The 21,140-nt window shown below is 44.2% G+C and overlaps 1 protein-coding gene across 1 annotated transcript in view; it reads right to left on the bottom strand.

The window, feature by feature from the left end:
• The window catches only part of psd3l (pleckstrin and Sec7 domain containing 3, like), a gene marked incomplete at its 5' end in the record, with an annotated part of 108,853 nt that extends 91,175 nt beyond the window's left edge, over nucleotides 1–17,678 (bottom strand). The window contains 2 exons of the mRNA XM_080842576.1: nucleotides 5,402–5,513; nucleotides 16,398–17,678. Coding sequence (XP_080698702.1) covers nucleotides 5,402–5,513; nucleotides 16,398–17,678 — 1,393 coding nt within the window. The remainder of the gene's footprint in view (nucleotides 1–5,401; nucleotides 5,514–16,397) is intronic.
• Nucleotides 17,679–21,140: the final 3,462 nt, after the last annotated feature.

Below are 21,140 nucleotides of genomic sequence, written 5' to 3'. Positions count from 1 at the left end.
TGCCTGAAGAAACTAAAACCAATTGAATGAGACCAAACAACACAGTGGCTCTTGCCTCCAGTCATCCATCTGAGGCACCTACTTCCTGACGTTGTAACTACACCACAGACACTGAACACATGCAATAACACATGTAAGGGCACAACTCTACTCCCCTACACAGACACTGAACACATGCAATAATACATGTAAGGGCACAACTCTACTCCCCTACACAGACCCTGAACACATGCAATAACACATGTAAGGGCACAACTCTACTCCCCTACACAGACCCTGAACACATGCAATAACACATGTAAGGGCACAACTCTACTCCCCTACACAGACACTGAACACATGCAATAATACATGTAAGGGCACAACTCTACTCCCCTACACAGACCCTGAACACATGCAATAATACATGTAAGGGCACAACTCTACTCCCCTGCTTCTCTGAGCGCTTCTTTCTTTGAAGAAATGCTCGACTCGCTACAATTAGGAAGTCACCTGTGTCGCCTGCGATCGAGGCAGAGACGTCCCCAAACTGTGTGGTCTGTGAGCGAGACAGAGACACCCACACGAGTCCCCAAACCTGTTCTGACTGCCTAGAAGCCGCCCTGGTCACCTGGAGGACTAACACGAGCTGGAATGAAAGCCTGCCACTTTGTCACTTTGTCACGGCAGTGACTGAGGCAACTGGTATGCCCTAATAATGGCTCCAGGCAGCGTCTGAGGACAAAGAGGTGGTTAACGCTGAAACTACTTTTCTTAACTACTGGGGACTTTCTGACTGATGTAACAATGGTGGTACAGAGAACGTGAGTCAACCTAGAATCATTTCTGGTCTATCACGTGCTACTTAAAATCTGTGTATGGGCAGTTTCACATGGGAAATATGGTTATTTTTAAATCCTTTTCGAGTCACACCAATTTATGAGAATAAAAGCTCTGGTTTAACCATTTGCCCTCCAGTAGCCTGGAGTCACTAAGTGAATGTTGGCAGTGGTAGCGTGCACAGAAACCTTGCAGAGACTTTGCTACTGTGACCACACAGAGAGCAAAACGCTGGCACAGACCAGGCTAGAGGTAAAAGAACAAAGCTGATCACAATTTGTGAAATGTCATTTGATGCCAACAACGCAAAGTTGTAATTACTAGTTCAAAGCCTGTTCCTGTTTAGGTTTTTTTTTTTTTTTAACTGATGATAGACTAATAAAAAACTGGTTGTTGGAGTGCTTGCCTTCTAAAAAAGCAGAGCTAGTGACTACAGATGCTCCAAAAATGAGGCCTATATGCTGCAAGTGTTAACTTGCTATCATTTCAGTTGGTTGAACTTTGGACTTGCAACTCGTAGTGTGTTAGTTGCCACCCTTCTATATTTACATACCAATTTTCTGAGAAGGGAGCAGTATGTAGGATTTACATTTACATTTACATTTAGTCATTTAGCAGACGCTTTTGTCCAAAGCGACGTGCAAGGGAGAGAACAGTCAATCTGCAAGCAATGGAAACCTGGTGTAACAATAAATACTACTTTACGTAAGAAATAGAAAAAAACTAAATAGAAAAGAAAAAGAAGTGCACTGCTGTAAGTGCAAGGTAAGCGCTAGTCGAAGTGCCAGTTAGGAAGGGAGGTGCTCTCTGAAGGGTATGGTCTTCAAAAGCTTTTTGACGGTAGAGAGGGACGCCACTGCTCTGGTAGTACTAGGCAGTTCGTTCCACCAACGTGGAACTACAAATGAGAATAGTCTGGCTTGCCGCACTTGCATAGACGGAATTCATAACCTTGCTGCACACACACTAGCAGTGGAAAGGTGAAAGAAACAAACCCGGAGAGATCACCTGCAAGTCGTCAAATCTGACATTTCCCTCTGACCCTTGCCAGCATGCTCCGGGCACTTTTGGTGAAGGCACCATTTGTGAAGATCCTCATAATCTGCAGCGGATCAAGCATTACATCCCAAAGGAAAGCTGAGAACTCTCTCTGTCTTAGGTAGAAAACCTCAGAAGATTTTTTTTCTGCTTGCATCCATATGAAAAGTGAGCAGCGAAAGACATACTCGAGCACAAATGTAATAATCAATGGTCTAGCTGTCTGACCCAATTGTGGACAGGGATTGATCTTCAAAAATAGCACTAAGTAATCATACATTAGGATCCCAAAAATGGAATGATGTCATATGAAATAATCCAGGCCGTTGTGCTACACGTTTGAAAGTCTCATGCTGGAGACTAAAATGATGTGTGTATCAAAAAAATTGAAACACTTCTGAGTTTTATTGTTTATCATCCTATTCATTTTGTACTTTTATAACATTTGAGATGCTTTTCAGCTTTTATAACATTTGAGATGCTTTTCAGCTTTTTATCAGTCCTACATAAAAATGTGACCTATGCAAGGGTCTAAGTTCACTGTTTACATTTTACAGTTTAATCCACTACAGGATGTACCAACTACCTCAGGGGGGACAATTCAATGCTGGGCGTAGCAAGCTGTAACTTGCACTACAGTCTATTCAAAATAAATGAAATGAAACCTAGCCTTGTGCTTTTGGGTTCGTTTTGTTGCTTTTCTCCTACACTCCTCTTGCACAGACATCATAAAGCTGATCTTACCTCTGGTGGTTTCCCCTTTAAAAGCAAGTGAAAATATGACAAATGGATACTACATATTTCAAAAGATTAAACCCAGCATGGTAATCTGGGTGACACGACAATGGAATGGAAATCCATCTCTGTAGTAACCGTCAGTGGTATTAATGGCGAACGAATGACTATTTCTGACCACATCTTAAGTCGATATTTCCTCGTCTGACCTCCATGTACTCCGACCTGCACTAATGGCCTTATAGGATTGCACAGTGAGAGTGAGAGTGATCGCACTAAAGTCGCTACGTGATCGCACTAAAGTCGCACTGAAGTCGCTACTTCACAATGGAGCTTGCGGTGCTAAGAGGATGTTTGTAAGTCCTTGGCACGGCTGACCTCTTAAGCTGCCCCCAAAAGCCCTCTTTTGATGCGGTGATAATTCTGACTGTCTCTGGCGGCTGTTAAAAGTTCATTCCCTCGCTCTCCGAGGACCCTCAGAAGCCTCTGGGAGGTCAGGTCTTCCTCCAGCATCCCCCCAGAGTTGAAGTTTGAGTACAAATCGACATCATGTGTCGGAGACCAAGGGATAAAAACGAAGGTATTTGAGGAGAAGAACAAGAATGAACAGGAGCAGGAACAGGAAATGTTTATCTGCTGTGCCTGTGCACTTTATATGTTTCACTGTGGGGAGAGTGGGAAACATGTGAAGTAATCGACAATAAAGCTACTTTGACTTTGACGAAACACTTCTGATACACTGTGAAAAAACTAGTCGTGTTTTTTGGTGCTTGAAACCTGTAGCCTAGGTATCCAGCTTGTTCTATATTCAGTGCGTATTACTGACAGAGTTTTTCCTAGACCTGGGCTTGGTCTTAGGCAGTTTCCCAGATGAATGAGGACATATTTCCACGTTTCTCTTGCCATGTGTATGAACTCCATGTCCTTCTTTTACATATTCGTTTCTTTTAAGACCTACTCCAAAAGGGGAACAGAAAACCCCTCCTTATTCCTCACATTTTGTGTGCATTTCTCACGTCCGAACGGAGACACTCCAAACGGCCCTTTGAGTACATAGAGAGGCGGAAACGAGAAGGAGTCTGGTTGCATAGTGACAGCACAAGAAGAAACGGATCTTTCCCACCGAGGCTCAAGCTCACAGAAAAATGAGGGCACTTTCTCTGCACTCGTCCAACCCAGAGATGGAGAATGAAATAGGGCATGGAAGTCAGATTCGAAGCCTAGGGCCATCTGGCAAGATGTGTCCTCATTAAAGACTCTTTTACACAATCTTGACAGCAGGCTAACCAGGGTTATTAAAGTTAACTAAAACTGACTAAAGACTAACAGTGAAAAGATCAGTTAATTTACTGGAATACAAATAAAATGGCCCAAGAAAAAAAACAAAAAAAAACACATTGAACAGAATTCTAGGTCAAATCAGCTACTTTTTTCCCCTTGATGTGGGCTATGGTTGCTAGACCACTTTGTCCTGTTTCGTTTGACTTCTTGAGATATACTGGCCTAATAAAAAGGATAAAGGATGTATGAAATAAATCTTATTTGATGTGATGCATTCTTTCATCCTAACTTTTTCAGCTTCTAGAAAATCAAGGCTTACTTCATAATACCTGAGAAACTACACTAAACACTAAAACTAAATAAAAACGGACCTAAATCTAGTAAATTCCTCAAAATCCCAAAATAAAACTACTTGCGCTTGTAAAACTAACTCAAACTAAACTGAAACCGAAAGACTAAATAGAAATTTTAAAAAATAAAATGAAAAAGCCCAAACAATAGTCACTCTGCAGCATACACACACACACACACACACACACACACACACACACACACACACACACACACACACACACACACACACACACACTAGCAGTGAAAAGGTGAAAGAAACAAAGATCACCTGCAAGTCGTTACATCTGACATTTCCCTCTGACCCTTGCTAGCATGCTCTGGGCACTTTTGGTGAAGGCACCATTTGTGAAGATCCTCATAATCTGCAGCGGGATCAACAGTAACATCCCAAAGGAAAGCTGAGAACTCTCTCCGTCTTAGGTAGAAAACCTCAGAAGATTTTCTTTCTGCTTGCATCCATATGAAACGTGAGCTGCGATAGGCTCTAGCACAAATGTAACAATCAATGGTCTAGCTGTCTGACCCAGCAGTGGATTGAGGGATTGATCTTCAAAAATAGCACTAAGTAATCATCCATTAGGATCCCAAAAGTAGAACGATATCAATCCGATACTCCATTTCCCAACCACATTTGGCTCTATGACAAGCACAGATGGAAGGTTCCGGGGTGAACCTGGGTGAACTCTGAGAGAGGAGTTGGATGATGTGTCATGTGTCATTTTTTGACCACTTAATGAGATAAGGACATGAGATATGTTTATGTATTTATGCGCTAACAAGACCACTGAAATGTCTCCAGGCCTGACCTAACCATCCAATTCTTTCTTTATGAAAAGAATGACTTACAAGAAAAGGCTTTCTGATGCTCCCCTCAGCTACAGTGAGAATGATTCTGAAATATCCATTACTGACAGTGGAGAGTGCTGCTGCTGGACACAGAAATTACCTCTCGCTACTTTAAAAAAAAATAAAACATATATTATGCCATGCTGTTATGCAACCACCATCTGACCACCATCACATCTCCTTTTCCATTACGCAATACAATGAACAAGAACAAGAACAAGACCACAGCAGCTGTTGCTACGTCAAGCTCTAGAGAATGTACAGTTGAGTTCCAAAGCGTCAGTGTGTTCTGAGCACTGGCGTTCTGAGGATAGGAAATGGAACCTACCGCTGGTGACAGAGCTCGACTCCTCTGGCTTCCCGAAGAGAAACTCGTATTTGGCCTTGGCGACACTTTGAGCATGCGAGGAGTTGTTGTTGACCCAAACAAATGTTCCAGCCTAAAAGGAAAAAACAGGAAAACAACAACAAGATGTTTAGGCTACATGTTGGACAACACAACAAGTTCTTGCCACAACAAATACTTGCTTTGCGGATATGGCTCAGGGCATTGAGAGTCTGAGTGCAGATGAGTGTCTGCTACAGGCCTATGCTTCTCGTTACCCCTAGTCCCTGCGTCCACATGTCTGAGTGTTTCAGCTTGTCAGCGTGTGGGTTTAAGCCTCGAGGGGTCATTTAAAACAGCTAGCCTACGCAGAAGCACCAGGTCACACATAGATCACATATGGCTATAAAAATGTGGCCGTACCAAAAGTATACACAAAACTCCAATATCAAAACTGTTTCAGTTCTCTTAAAAAAATGTCAGTTGCTGAGACATGTTTCAGAAATTTCAGAATTTCACACATATCCATTTAAAAAGTGTGCGTGCTGAAAGCAAGAAAAACTAAAACACTCTATATGAGCAACAAACCCCCCTGCCCCCCCACCCCTTGAACCTGGCAGCATAAATCTTGGGCAACAAGCTGTGAAGTTACAACAGAACTGGGAAAACCAAATTGCTAAGGGGACTACCAGGCTTCCATGAGAAAGTGGTTGCCATGGCTGCTCATGTTCGGCTGGGGAATGGAGGCCTCTCTTCCCCTTCCCCTTCCTCACACACACACACACACACACACACACACACACACACACACACACACACACACACACACACACACACACACACACACACACACACACACACACACACACACACACACACACACACACACACACACACACACACACACACACACACACACACACACACGAACATTCATGAGTGGAGACCAACAATCCACCCAAAAGTCCTGCATTGTGTTTAGACTAATCACTACATAAACACTTACAGCTTGAGTAAACTAACAAGAGGTGTGGATGAGACTAATCACAGCCTTGCACTGGTATGGCAAGAGAGGTTCCTGTCACAAATCAGAGTTTTAGAGGATTTTAATATGTACCTAACATCTCCACATTAATCCGTCTGATGGGCGGCAGGGGCGCGGCGTGCCGCGGACACGGACACAAACACTTAAATGAATTATGATGTTCATGTGTTTCTTTGAATGACAGCAGTCAATAAGTATAATTTTACATGTTTTATGGTAAAGGTAACCTTTTTTTTTTTTTTTTTTTTTACTTGACCTTCCAGGGGGGGCGGGCGGGGCCGTTGGGGGGGCGGGCCACCACCCTAATATCATTGTAGGGGAAACACTGTTGTACTGTACTGTACTGTACTGTTTCGGGTTGTGGATGATGCTAACATTTCACCCAAGCTTTGCTCCACTGTAACCCATTATAACATGCAGAGGTCCATTTTATGGTTCTGATGAGACAATACCACTTTCAAAACCACTTTTAAATTGGTGGCATATACAGATGGTACTTTCACCTGAGATGTACCAACGGGACCCATGAAATCAATGTGAAAAATGGTTTAAATGGTTTAAATGGTTTCACATGTTTGAAACCCAATTATTTTCGGCTGCCTGTTCTATTAGTTCTATTGATTGCCTGGAATGGGCGTCCTAAAGACCCAATTTACCGACCAAAGGAGCAAATAAAACAAGATTGAGAGCAAAAACGGCAGGTGGAAACATCAGCACATCCACGCTGTTGCACAAAAAAGACGCTTAAGATGGAGGGGTCAAAGTGGGGTCAAAGCTCTAACGCTGGTGATTGATATACTTCCTGCAAGTATGCGAGACTCCACTAGACGTAAATTTCGTCACCAGAGGTGCACGCAAGGCTCTGTGTGGGTGTCCAAGTACCGTCCAAATTTTGGTGACTGGACGGACTCAAGCATTTAACTCGTTCAGGCATAGAACGGATACATTTCTTGCAATGTTCAGACGAACAGAAATCTCTATTAATTTGGCCAACACTGTAGGTTATTACATGTTATTACAAAAGTGTATTTACATAATGGTGACATTGGTTTACTGTTGACTGCATTTGATTCAAGTCAGACAAATTAGACTACCTCTTCCCAGATACTCAAGTCTTAAAACAATAACTGTATTCTTTTTTTTTTTAAAGCTTTCCAGGATAGACATCCAAGACACAACAGACACCTAGTGCTGAAATGTCTAGGCATCTATCTATTACCAGGTAGGTATATCAGCACTAGGCAGAGATGCTATGTGATTGTCACAAGCAAAGGTCACCACACCTATATCCAAAGTCCATGCCTTGGCAGAGTTTTCCATTTATCGCTGGTGTTTAGGACAACCCGCCCGGGTGGAAAATGCCATTTTTGCCTAGTTTCTGCCGCCACACTAGGACCTGTAGTCTGAAGCAGAGGAGAAGAGGAAGGCTGCTGTGAAGTGTAGCTCTGGCCGTCGGCTCGGGGGCCTTTAAGGGTCTGAGCCTCACTCTGGGCTGAGCGTTAAGGCTGTGTGCTGAAGCAGGCCATTAGTGAAGTTAAGCTGTGTGGTGGACGAAGCTCAGCGGCCGGCCGGATTTCCATTAAAGGTCCCAGCGCACAGCGAAGCCAGACGCCAGGTCAAGAGACCTGGAGAGGACTGGAGAGGACACAGCCACGTTCAGGGGACTGGAGAGGACACAGCCCACTCAGAGGACTTGGAGTCCCACTCCGTCTCACTCCTGTCTAGGGCTGTTTGCAGCATGAAGTGCTGCGCTGCGGTGGGTAGACCCAAATGAACAGTATTACTGCGCTGCGCTGCGGTGGGTAGACCCAAATGAACAGTATTACTGACTAAGGTGGATAGACCCAAATGAACAGTATTACTGACTAAGGTGGATAGACCCAAATGAACAGTATTACTGCTCCGCGGTGGGTAGACCCAAATGAACAGTATTACTGCACTGCGCTGCGGTGGATAGACCCACATGAACAGTATTACTGACTAAGGTGGATAGACCCACATGAACAGTATTACTGACTAAGGTGGATAGACCCAAATGAACAGTATTACTGACTAAGGTGGATAGACCCAAATGAACAGTATTACTGCGCTGCGCTGCGCCACGGACTAAGGTGGCCAATTCCTTTCTCTGGAAGAAAAGTGTGAAACAGAACATTTCCCCTTTTCCTTTCCCGAGCATGTGAGCATTGGGGGGTACCGAGGCCTGATTACAGTAACATGATTATAACCAGTGGCCTGGCAACTTCTCTGACGAACAATGAGGACATCGAAATTTGATTAAATAGTGCCTTGTGACTTTTCTCTCATTGCTGTCGGAAAACTGCAACAGCACAGAAAACCCCACATCCATGCATGAGAAGGCCAGGCTACACACATGAGGGCCAGTGTCAGCATATCCACTCTTGACTGAGGCAAGGGAGAAGTAGTGAAATCCAAAAAACAGCAATACAAAGAAGGCACACACAGTTGTCGATGTCAGACATTCTAACCTATTTTTTGGATGGTTTTGGCCTTAAATTGAAAAAAAATAACATAGTAAACAAAACAAAAAATGAATGTAGCCTATCTTCACAACTCTCTGTGCCCGAGTTGTTGGCTGACTGGGGCTCTAAATGAATCTTGTATTATAAGATATTTGGAACATCTGAAGGATCAGACCTAGTGCGAAGAAAAAGAAGAAAAAAAAAACACAAAAATGCAGATGTCTTAACATACACAGCTGCAGTGCTCGTCCCCTGCTAATACACCTCTGACCTCAGCACAGCTCCGACACAAAACACAAACAGGTCCTGGAGTCCAGACGTGACAGACTACAACACGAGACTTCAGCCCACAACACCCGTCTATAGCCTTTTAGGAGACAGATTGGGGGGGGGGGGGGGGGCACCTTGGAGCTTGAGGCCATCATACAGGGATGGAAAATAAGCTTGCTGTGTAACCACAGGCATGAAGAACTGAAGACAAAGTTTTAGCAGTTTGTTAATAGGTAGGCTAAACATTTTAAGAGCCATATCGAAGGCTTTAACAGGACTAATAGGTCTTATTAAAGACTTGCTTCTTTCAGGCCTACCCATGTTGGACTACAAGGACATTACTGGTGCCCAACCAAGGCATTAGACACAGGCTTAGTCACTGAGCTAAGGCTTAAGAGAGAAGAAACACACGCTCTTTAATCACTCAAAGTGTAAGCGATAGGTATTGTGTGGGAGTGCTGCTAAAGTAATGCCATGAGTGGATCACCACTCCATACCAATAATCAATTGAATTGATTTAGTGTAGAATAACATAAAACTCCCGTCAGACCTGGCCCCTCAGACATGGTAAGACCTCATGGGTTTCACTCAAACAGAAACTGAAAGCCTGAAGCACAGAGGTTGCATATCCACCACAGCTCATGTGTTACTTACACTATTACCTGGCAGTGGGCCGGCAGCCTGCAGGCTTTTCATTGAGGTTAAACAGGTTATTTCAGAAAGAAAATGCTGTTACCATTGAGGGTCCTAACACAATTCATCTGTCGTCCAGAGCAGGCTGGTTAGCTGGTGAGAAGGTGTTTAGTTTTTATGACTGGGTGGGCTAATACTCTGAAACTTTGGTGAAAAGACTCCATCTTTTGTGAAAAGCCTAGGCTACATCTCACGTGTATCATGTCTGACCTCAGAGACCTGAAAAACCAGCATCATTACTCTGTAATAGAACGATGAGGTGACGTCTGTGGTTTTGCCACAGGCCAGTAGTTAGTGTTCAGCTCCATGTCCCATGAATGGGGGAACAAGCTGAAACGGCCAGAACAGAACTGCTCCATAAAACCTGCACTAAAACGTTGAAACTACTCCTTGCTTACCTTAACTATAAAGACATGATAAGATAATGACTTAATTTTAATCAAACACAGCTGTTTAGTCTGAGACAAATCCTCAATCCTGTCTATCTGCTGTTGTCTGTCTTTTAACTATATTGAACTTAACTTGATAAAGATATGCCTTGTTTGCGGATTGCCGGCAAAAGTAAACCTTTTGCTAGCAGCGGTTCCTTTTCAAGGGTAATTACCTGACAAAACACAACTTCCAAACGCTAATCCTCTTACAGACTTATCACAAGTGAGCTTTGATTCCACAAAGCAAAAACGAAGTTAGCCCTCTTGGCCCGTCCACACAGACCAAGACCTTGCGTCTGGTTTTATCCACGCCGCACAGCCCCGGTGGCTATCCCTCTCATTTGGGTGTATGTATTTACAGCCGATGTGCTACTGCTACTGCTACCGCTACAGCTGCTTCAGAGGGGGAAAACATCCACCGTGGAAATTTGTCAAGTATTTTTCTCCACACTGGTAGATGAGACCTGCAATTATGCAAGTAGAGATTCCAGGGCAGCCATCGCTGGGTAGGTTGTTAACCCTACAGGGCAGCGCGGCTCGAAGCAGCGATGGTAAAGAATGAGGGTTAATGAGGTGAAATGGAGGGCCTCGGCGTACGGGTCAATCTCCGAGAAAACACAGACACAAGGAAGAGAGCACAGCTTGTAAATTAGAGATGATCTATTTAGCACTCAGCACGCCTCAGCAGCGATGCACGTCTGCACACACACACACACACACACACACACACACACACACCAACAGACACACACCAACAGACACACAGTCAGACACACACACACACACACACACACACACAAACACACACATCAAAAGACACACACACACACACATACACACAACCCTGAAAAGCAGTCCAAGTCAACATTTAAATTAGCCAGATAGGCTTTTGTTCTAAGGTTTGAAAATTGCCCAACACAATAGTACATATGGCTGATCAGTTCTTCTCCTGCTTAGGCTAATCTTACAATACAACATGATGTTTCCAAAGGAGATGAAGACATTGCTCATGTCTGTTGAGCTGAACAGCTAGGCCCTATAGGCTAATGTGGGTGACTGTGACACTGCCCTGCCATCAACATGCCCTGTTATAATGAATCAGAACACTCTGCCTAGTTAGATCAGTGAGCAACTTCCTTTTCTTAGTTCCAGCGGTTTAGAACAGGCATGGCAATCAACAAAACAGCAGCATCAGCTTTATCTTCTGTGATGGACTTTGCCACTTAGTGTTCTCGATATCAGGAAGTGCTACATCTAGATGTCCATTCTAGTACAGCTGCACCATTTCAAATGTTCAACCAAAAGATACGAAACATATAAAACCCTATAGAGCCCACAAGGCAAGTCATGACAAATTCCACATTCAGGAAGAATTCTTGAGAAATGAGTTATGTGTCCACTTCTGTTTTGGTTTATTAAAATGAAGAGTAGTGTTCAACATTGCTTGGCAGAGGACAGTCTGTCCTAAAGAGAGGAGACAGAATACCAGTATTCCCTCCAGCAAATCGGGGAAAAAAAGACTCCTTGTTTGTCAATGAAAGATAAATGCGCCTCAAATCTGAACTACAGACCACGTCGGGAAACATGGGCTCCAGTTCAGGGCGAAAGGAAAGCTCATGATGCTTTTAGCAGAGACCCAAATGGAGAAAACTACTTAACTCTGTTGGTGGAAACAAGGGCTTCAGCTACTTACAGATGCGTAATCTGGCATTAGGTGCAGTGAGTGGGATCACCCTGAACTAATCCCAATGCTGAATCTTAATTAAAAGTAAAAACCAGATGCTTGACCATGACTGGAGACGTCCGGTTTGCAGTCGTCTGGCCCCATGGATGTGTTTAACACTTGCTGTCTGTGAGACAACAATGCATCTTTGAGCACTGAGAGACCAAGCGTGCCACTCCCAGGTCAGGCTGGGCCAAATGACAGGTGCTAGCAGGGGAGTTCACAAACACACACACACACACACACACCCTACATGTGTTCTTGCCTCCCCCCGTCACTGTAAATGCCTGGACGGTGGCCATCTCATCAGAAAACTGATGACCAACAACACACACATTAATGAGCATGCAATACACACACGCCCCCAACAATCTGTTCACAAAGGCGCAGAATTGTGGCACAAAAAGACTGCTGTTGGTGTGACTGACACCTTGCAACAACAGCCCAATCAAACCATCTGTTTAGAATATTGCACATCAGAGACATGTGCCTGGCATCCAAAGCCAACCTTGTCCAAACAGTGACTTGACATTCAATCTCAAGGTTAGTTTTTCCTCACCAAATGAAAACCAAAAGGACAGTTGATTTGCGTCTAATATTTAGGGTCAAGCCATTATATCAAATCATAGATAACCTACTGTGTCATTGTTCTTTATGGCCATGCTGCCCCAATGGTATTTGGGCTACTGAACAAAATACTAATTTGCATAGACGCTTTAGGACGAACGCTTGAAAGTCCCTGTTAAATAAGCAACATCCATTTCTGTTTTGCTGGACATTTTAGAATGAGATGTGATAATCTGTGATCATTTTACTAGTATTTTAATCATCAGCAGAATTGTCTGTTGATTTTAGGTTATCTTAAAGTAAATAAACAGTTCAGCTGACAACGAGATGTAGTTCGGATAGACCCCGAAGACTTTAATTGGAAGGGGGGAAGGAAAAATACCGAAGTGGAAACATTTGCTGAGGGACGATACAGTAAGGGCTCTAACCCAAATCCTGAATCTGTGCCAGGGATTTATCCGAGCAGAATCAACTCGCCACTCATCGCCACAAAGCAGCATCAGATGCATATATCAAAAGCACCATTATGTGGAGTTACTGGCAATAATCAGTCGTACATGGGTGGTTCAAAAATCAACGTACGTGAGGATAATTTTCCCCATGTGTGCGAAATCTTATAGCTGTAACGTTAGCTTCAATTCTGTAAGAGCATTATTTTTTACTTTTGCCAGCCCAGCAACCTCCATTCAATGCTCAGTGTATTGTTTATGTCTTGCATCCCAAGCTAATGCTAGCAAGCTAACACTGGAGACAGCCAATTTACTCAAGCCATAATAGCACTTAGCACACGTTGTGCACAACGTCACAGCATCTTCAACCACTGCAGCTCATCTTCCCTTTTCAACAATTCGTTTTAAGTCAAAGGATGAAAACACCAGAAAACACCAGCTTGTTCGAGTTACGTTAGTTTATGCAACTTATCGCAAACCAACTTCTGTCGTGTAAAAAGGTTTGAATCAGTTCTGTACGAACGAGGCGAATCAGACACAGACCACTGACAAAGGTAACCTTAAGTAAATCGGGCTGGCTAGCAGGCTACCTCAATGTACAGACTATTTAACAACTGTAAAGATAAAGTTGACAGGTAAGATACCACAGGGACACGACTAAATCATTAGGGGTAACCTCAGGGACCAACTGCTGGCAGCGTTAACGTAAAAGTAAGAATATTCCTTACCTCATCACCCTCTTCCATATCCTCATATGTTTAATGTTAACGCCAGTTTTCATATGATATCTGGCAGCCTATTTGGTGTTGGCTAGCAGTTATGTTAGCTAATGGGACACTGATTGAACCAGACCCATGATTTCAGAGAGACAACAAATAGTTACTATGACCGCCGAAGTGTAAAAGTAATTTCCACATCTTAGATAGCCCAGTGTTGTCTTGGCTCCAGAAACGAACATTTCATGCAGAGCTGTCATTACGTGTGAGAGCGGTTGACTTGGAACGAAGGCGTGACAATTCTGTGCAATGTATTTCAGCGAGAAGTGAAATACAAGAATCGATCATTATTTTTGAAATCAATGAATAGACTAGAATGTAAAACGTGCTCATGTTTACATCACAGTATAAAGCATGTACTTACCCACTCGATGAGTGTTTCTTAACAATACAATATTCCCATATATTTCTCCCTCGCTCCGCATCTGCCACACTTTGACCTCCGCGTTTATCGCGACTTTTGTTTTCCTTTCTATCCCTTCCCCTCAAGCATCGTGACACTTGGTACATTCCTGTTTCAAACAGCTCTCTAGTCCTTCCCATCCAACGCTTTGCCATGCATACACCAATTAAGTTACAGTAAAAGCAGCTTTACTGTAATGCAAGTGGCTTTGTACAATCGATTTTTTTTTTGCAAATAATTGCTAAAAATAATATTTTATAATTCTGATTTTAGTGAATGCATTAAAACACAACCGCTAGTCTCACCTCTCTTACAGGCCTATAATCCTATGAAGCCTAAATTATCAAATGTCAAAAATGCTGTGCGGTATGCGGTATCGATAGGTAAGGCATTGATTAAAAAAAAAAAAAAAAAAAAAGACAAATGAAAATAACTGATGATCCAGCAGTGATTTAGCAGTTTACTGTGCATTAAAGTATCTTTATAAATAGCCAACACCGTTGTTATTGCATACAGGCTAATGCATAAAACAACTCGGAATTACTTCGCAAAGAACAGTGTCATGGCATAATTATTTTGTGCACCTCTAAACATTTCCCTGTCTACAGTCTGCTGATGTTCCCGGGCAGCTTTGGCCACTCCCTGAATTACAGTTCTCTGGAACATGTACAGACTGAACACCATTATTATGTGCATCTCTAAAAAAAAAAATCTTATTTTGGTATCACACAAATAGCCCTCTGAAATCTACTGAAGTTTCATATTTCTAAAACATATGGTCAGGCAGAGAATCTCATCCATTCTCATGTTTTTTTTATGGCTTTGGGTAGCAATGAAGAAAGGCAGTCTTGAGATGATGAAATTAATCTCTGTGAACTCTTACATTTCTTAAATTCAGAACTAAACATCAGCTGATATATAAGTTCATGACTGCATTAGACAATTACATTTGTGGCCATATGTGTTTGTTGCTATGGTTATAGGCCTATATTTCATTAAAAAAACATGTAGGGGGTACACAAATATGAAAGTTCAATCTGATGCTAAAGGCCTGTTCAGGTTTCAGTATTGATGTCCAGCCTGCACGATTCTTTTATAAGTCAATGTTTTCTGTCAAAACATAACGTGCATAGGATTCATAGCCAAAAGACTACAACAAGAATTCAATGAGTTGTGGAGTAAATGTGAGTTACTGTAGATTAATTGGTGTGGTAAATACTAGAGTTAAGGATAATCTGAACTCTCTCAAGAGAAATTAAAAATAAGGTCAATTTTCTTCATCATGGAGAGGGATAAAACACTGGGGGAGAGGGGGGGGGGGTCCAATTCTAGCTAACCTTTCTGCATACTCCATTAATCCCCTTCTCTCTTCTGCCTCCGCTAACTTTGCAATTACATAAGGAAGTGAAGGAATATGCATCAATGCAGTTCATAATTAGAAGCATTTTTACCCTTAATATCTTCAGTGGCACTGCCTCCACAGACGCCATATCTTTCATCAAAATGCAACGACTTCAGAGGGAATGGGAGCAAAAAGCATTTTTCTTTCTGGTCCATTTACTCAAAGGAATGACGGAGACAAACCCCGGATACCTACTAGCTATCAGTCCATCAGGGTGGGGAGCAGACCCAGTCTTATTCACCATGTGTGGTCATGTCTCATGGTCTTATCCCCCCCTACAGCAGGCCAACACTCACTGACAAGATCATCTGAACCATGGATATTAATGTGGAAAATGGCTCTCTGGACATATTAAAGGATTATTTTCCTCTGGGTTTGTGCTGAAAAGAACTAGGTTATCCTCACTGTGCACTACATTATCACCGGGTGATGAGATAGAGTAGGACGGCATATGTGACACTGAGGAAGTGAACGTTACCACGGTCATAACATTCGGCTTTTAGAATGTTATAGAAACACATTTGCACATAAATACATACTGTATGTGACTCTGAGGAAGTGAATTATCACTGGGTGATGAGATATAGTAGGCTGACATACTGTATGTGACACTGAGGAAGTGAACGTTACCACGGTCATAACATTAGGCTTTTAGAATATTATAGAAACATTATTTGCACATAAATATAACCCGTTACATTTTTCATTAGCAAGAACAGTTATTAACCTGGGAACATTGTCAGTGGTTCCGACTCACCTTGGGGGGAACGACGGCAGGCTTGGGGGATCGGTAGTCCATTGAGGTGCTCATAGCAGAGGTCTGCTCCACTGGTGTAAGGGTAGGTTTGGTAGGAGCCCCAGCTGCAGCTGTGTCACGCTCCGCAGGGGGAGGTGATGTCTTCACACAGGGCTCTGTAGCCGGTGCTGGTTTGGAGGTGTCCTGCTTGTTCTCTGATTTCCTGTATATGTCACCAGACAGCTTTGAAGACCTCTGTATGACGGCAGACAAAAAGGTAGCTTTCTCCGGGCTCCTGGGTAGCCGTGCTGCCTGCGCCTTGCCTTGGCGACCAGCCTCCTCCTCCTTCTGCTTAGCGCTGTGCACCCAGCTGTTACTGGAGGACCGACACACACTGGTGCCCATGGTGGGTTGGGCAGGGGTCTGGTAAACGCTCTTAGGCTTGGTGTCCTCTGCCAGCTTTCCTTCTGGAGTTATTTTTAGAGACTCGTGCGTCCCTTCTGAGTAAAGGAAGCTGGTTCGGGCAGTTGTTGAAGGTTTGGGGGGCACTTTGGGGGATGTGCTACCCGTAGGTGGCAGTTGGCTCTCCTCACTCATGGTTACTATGGTAACTGGGCTTTCTTCACGTAAGATCCACACAGGGGCCTCGGGGGGGCACCTCGGGTCGTCTGACGGGAGAGTGGGTTTCTCCTCCTCCTCCTCGGTCAAACTCACGCGCTCCTCATCAGTGTGCAGACTCGTCTGGTCGCTGGCATCTCCTGCAGTGCTCTCAGTGGAGCGAGCCCAAGGCCCGCAGGTTCCCTCCTCAAGGTTTTCCTGGTTCCTGATGGCACAGGGTTCTGCACTCGAAGCACCGCAGGTTCCGTCCTCAAGGTGTTCCTCGCTGCGGTTGGCAGCGGGTTCTGCACTCGAAGCACTGCAGGTTCCCTCCTCAAGGTGTTCCTGGTTGCTGATGGCACCGGGCTCTGCACTCGAAGCACTGCAGGTTCCCTCCTCAAGATGTTCCTGATTGCGGATGGCACCGGGCTCTGCACTCGAAGCACTGCAGGTTCCCTCCTCAAGATGTTCCTGGTTGCTAATGGCAACGGGTTCTACACTCGAAGCATCCACACCTCTACGCTCTGAGCTCTGCTGCTGTAGGTTTGGCCCTGGACCTTCGGCTGAAGCGCTGTGGTATCCTTCCTCTGAGGCGGCCAGACAGGCTCTGCGAGCAGGACACGGCTGCTGCTGCTGGCGGGCCTTGGAGGGCGACTGCAGTTGGATGAAGAGGAAGGAAGTTTTGACCTGATGATGATCTCCCATTTCCTCTAGGGGAGGGCAATCTCACCAGGCGCTGCAACAGGAGGGGCACCGCAGAAGCCCAGGCGAAGCCTCACAGAGAGCAGGTTCCCAGGGCGACCCCATGATCCCCCTCTAAACAGACCATAATAAGAAAAGTACCGGAGTAAATACTGAAAGTAGTTCCACATTTTCAACATTAATTACATTGACTGTTCGAGAAGGGTAACTGTTAATTGTGAACATTCTGTCTTTGTGCTGTTGTGCTGCATGAATTGCCTATGTTGGTGTCTGTTGATGTGAAACTACTCTAAGTACAGTAAATGAATGCCCTTCCAAGAGAGATAAGTTACAAGATCACCAGGAGATATACGAGCAGGCAGAGAATATATACAGTAGATGAGATAAATGTCTAACAACAAGACAACTCTTCTGACATGCTGTCAGCTTTACACGGGATAACCTCAGTGTCTCATACGTGTTGTTTTACTGAAGCAAGACAAGCTCATATTTTTGCATTCACGTATGTATGCAATTTCAGCTTTCTTTCTTGAAAACCATGGAAACGAAACTTAGTTCATCTGTCTGGATCAGTCGGGTCCTATAAGCTAAACACTGCCCTGCCCCCAACCAAAGCGTTACATCTCAGTGCCACGATCTAAACATAATCCTCCGGTCACCTCGCACAAATAAGCATCCACACTGCAGCGGCTTTAGATTTGGGTTACACTATAGGACCGTTCAACTCCAGCAAGAGCCAGACAACTCAGCTTTTTCCCCCTCTCTTCCTGAAACATAAAACAGAGAAGTGAAACACTGTTTGGGCAATCCCGTAATTATGCTCAGAATGGTTTAACTGTAGCGAAGGCCAGACCCCAGCTGCGTTATGTAAGTAGGTGTAACCCACGCTGTAAAAGTGTACAGAAATCTATCTAATCTCTCTGTGGTGAACAGGCATACTGTTAGATAACCACAGTACTTTTGAAGTAAAAAATACCAATGAAAAAAACGTGTCATAACACGGAGGCCGTGAGAGTGTAATGCAGTTTAGATCTCATGATCTGTTTCCAGAAATGCCTGGTCTTGATCGGTCTCCAGAAATGCCTGGTCATGATCTGTTGCAACCCACCATTTCCTATAAGAGCAACCAAAAGACAGAGATCAGCAAGTCTCTAGCATGACACTAAAACACCATGGCTGGCAATCAACACACATTTCGTAGACATGCCATTTAAACAGGCTGAATCATTAGAGCCTCTTTGGAACTTAAACTTCAGCCAGCGGTGCAGATGGGATTTTTAAACTGGGGGGGGGGGACGCTAATATCGCCTAATCAGCTGTGCAGAGTTATTAACTGATGCTAGTCGCCTTACGTAGGGAGAATGGTGGGGAGTCTGGGGACGGATCGGGGTCACTATGAATCTGGGGGGGGGGGGGGGGGCATGTCCCCCCCGTCCCCAGTGCTATCCGCGCCCCTGACTCCAGCATATTATGGGATGTTAGCAACTAATGGCTAACAGAAGTACTCAAACTATAGAGAAGAAGAAGAAAAAAAAAAACGTTTCTATTTTTAGTTAGACACTCATGTTAGTGTTCTTTGGGACCACCAGACCAGCCCTACTTAAAGCCGAGGAGTTTCTGCTGAGCCGAGACACTTGAAAGAGCATGGCACTCTGCCAAGACAGCCCCCCCCCTCCCCCCCCCCCCCTCACGGCCATTATTTACTCTGGAGCCGAGGCTTATGAAACGTGCATAATGCCAGTCTGTGGCGGGGTACCCTGTAATGCAGTGGTCAGCCAGAACTACACACACAAGCAGTGAGAGGCTAATGTAACCCACACACACGAGGGGGACAGCTATGCCCGAGGAACATTCAATCTCTGGCCACTGCGGTTTAGCCATTGTCTGCCTGCGGGGGTAAAGATAGCTCACACTGTAGTATAATGATGAGTTTATGTTATCACTGACCCCAAAGGGTATTCAGAAAAGCTAAGAATTTCAGAGGCCTTAACTTGTGCTTTGTGTGTGTGTGTGTGTGTGTGTGTGTGACTGTGTGTGTGTCTGTGTGTGTGTGTGTGTGTGTGTGTGTGTGGTATAGACCTACCTACATTTTCACGCACGAATTCAGCAATGACCATATTCATGGGTATTCTGTTTTCAAAAGATGACAAAATGTTATAGTAAAATTAGAACAATTTTCAAATTACCTTTTGAATATTCTTATGGAACAAATGCATTCCTTGTCAAAGCTGAAAAAATCACAACCATTAATCCGCAGATCCAAACCTCACACTGTCTCAGACACCCAGACCAGGAACAAAAGAGGTCCTCCTCCACAAACCTGTACACCCAGACCCACATCATCCGTCCAGAACACAAAACAAATCCAGGCCTCCACAACGTTTCCCCCAACTCCAGTTTGTCTGTAAACAGCTCTGATTCGTTAAATGCTTACAGCACTTTTGGCCAAGAGTCTGAGTTTCAATTCCAATTGGCTTGGAGTTATTGAAACCAAACACAGAGGAAATGACATCACTGGGGAGGGGGGGGGGTCCCAGTGAGCCCTGCGCTATGCACTTCTCTCAGTCAGCTCACCCCAGTCCGTCACTGGGACCCATTAAAAAGGGGGGGCTGTGCTGACGCTCTCTCTTGCAATGAAAGCATTGTCCTGGCAGCCCCTGCGCACACACACACTCACTCACACACACACACACACACTCACTCACACACACACACACACACGCACACGCACACGCACACACGCACACGCACACGCACACACGCACACACACACACACACACACACACACACACCTTGCGCTAGGGAACACAGCTGTGGGCAACAGCGATGACTGACCACTCCTCGACTTTCACCAAAAAAGCTCTTCTAAGTACATTTTAATTATTGCAAATGGCAACGGATAAATGTACTTTAAACGTACCACTTTAAATGTATCCATGTAAGGATCGTTGTTGTTGTTCATCCACGAATAAGGCACCGGTCTTATGGATGTGATTTGAAGATTTGGGTCTGAGATTAGGTCATCATAACATGAAAGGCACAAAACGCTTGTCTTGAACATGCACCAACATCTCCTCCTGGATGCTGATGGCATCGGCCCTGATAAAGCTTTCTGCTGGGTGGTGCCGGGCATGGGCACCAAAGCAAACACCCGCAGTGCCGATAAAGCAGAACAGTGGGAAGAGTTTGCATAGTCCAGCCTACAGCCTCATGGTCCTGACACAACACCACAGAGAAATGTCCGCCTGAAACAGAACACTCTTTATTGGGTGTTGCAGAGAAAGTCACCAAGTTCAAGCTCTCAGCACTCAATGGACGTTTGAGAATGGAGTGGGTGTGATTGTACAGGATCATGAATGAAGTTTTCTCACAGTGAAATACAGAGAAAAAAAGAACTTCTTCACAAAGTTATTTCACAGATAGTCATCTGTTAATAAATAAAACAGAAATAGGCCAGTCATTTA

The sequence above is a fragment of the Sprattus sprattus genome (assembly GCF_963457725.1).
Source record: "Sprattus sprattus genome assembly, chromosome: 7".
Lineage (NCBI taxonomy): Eukaryota > Metazoa > Chordata > Actinopteri > Clupeiformes > Clupeidae > Sprattus > Sprattus sprattus.
This window is presented reverse-complemented; position numbering and strand designations above follow the sequence as displayed.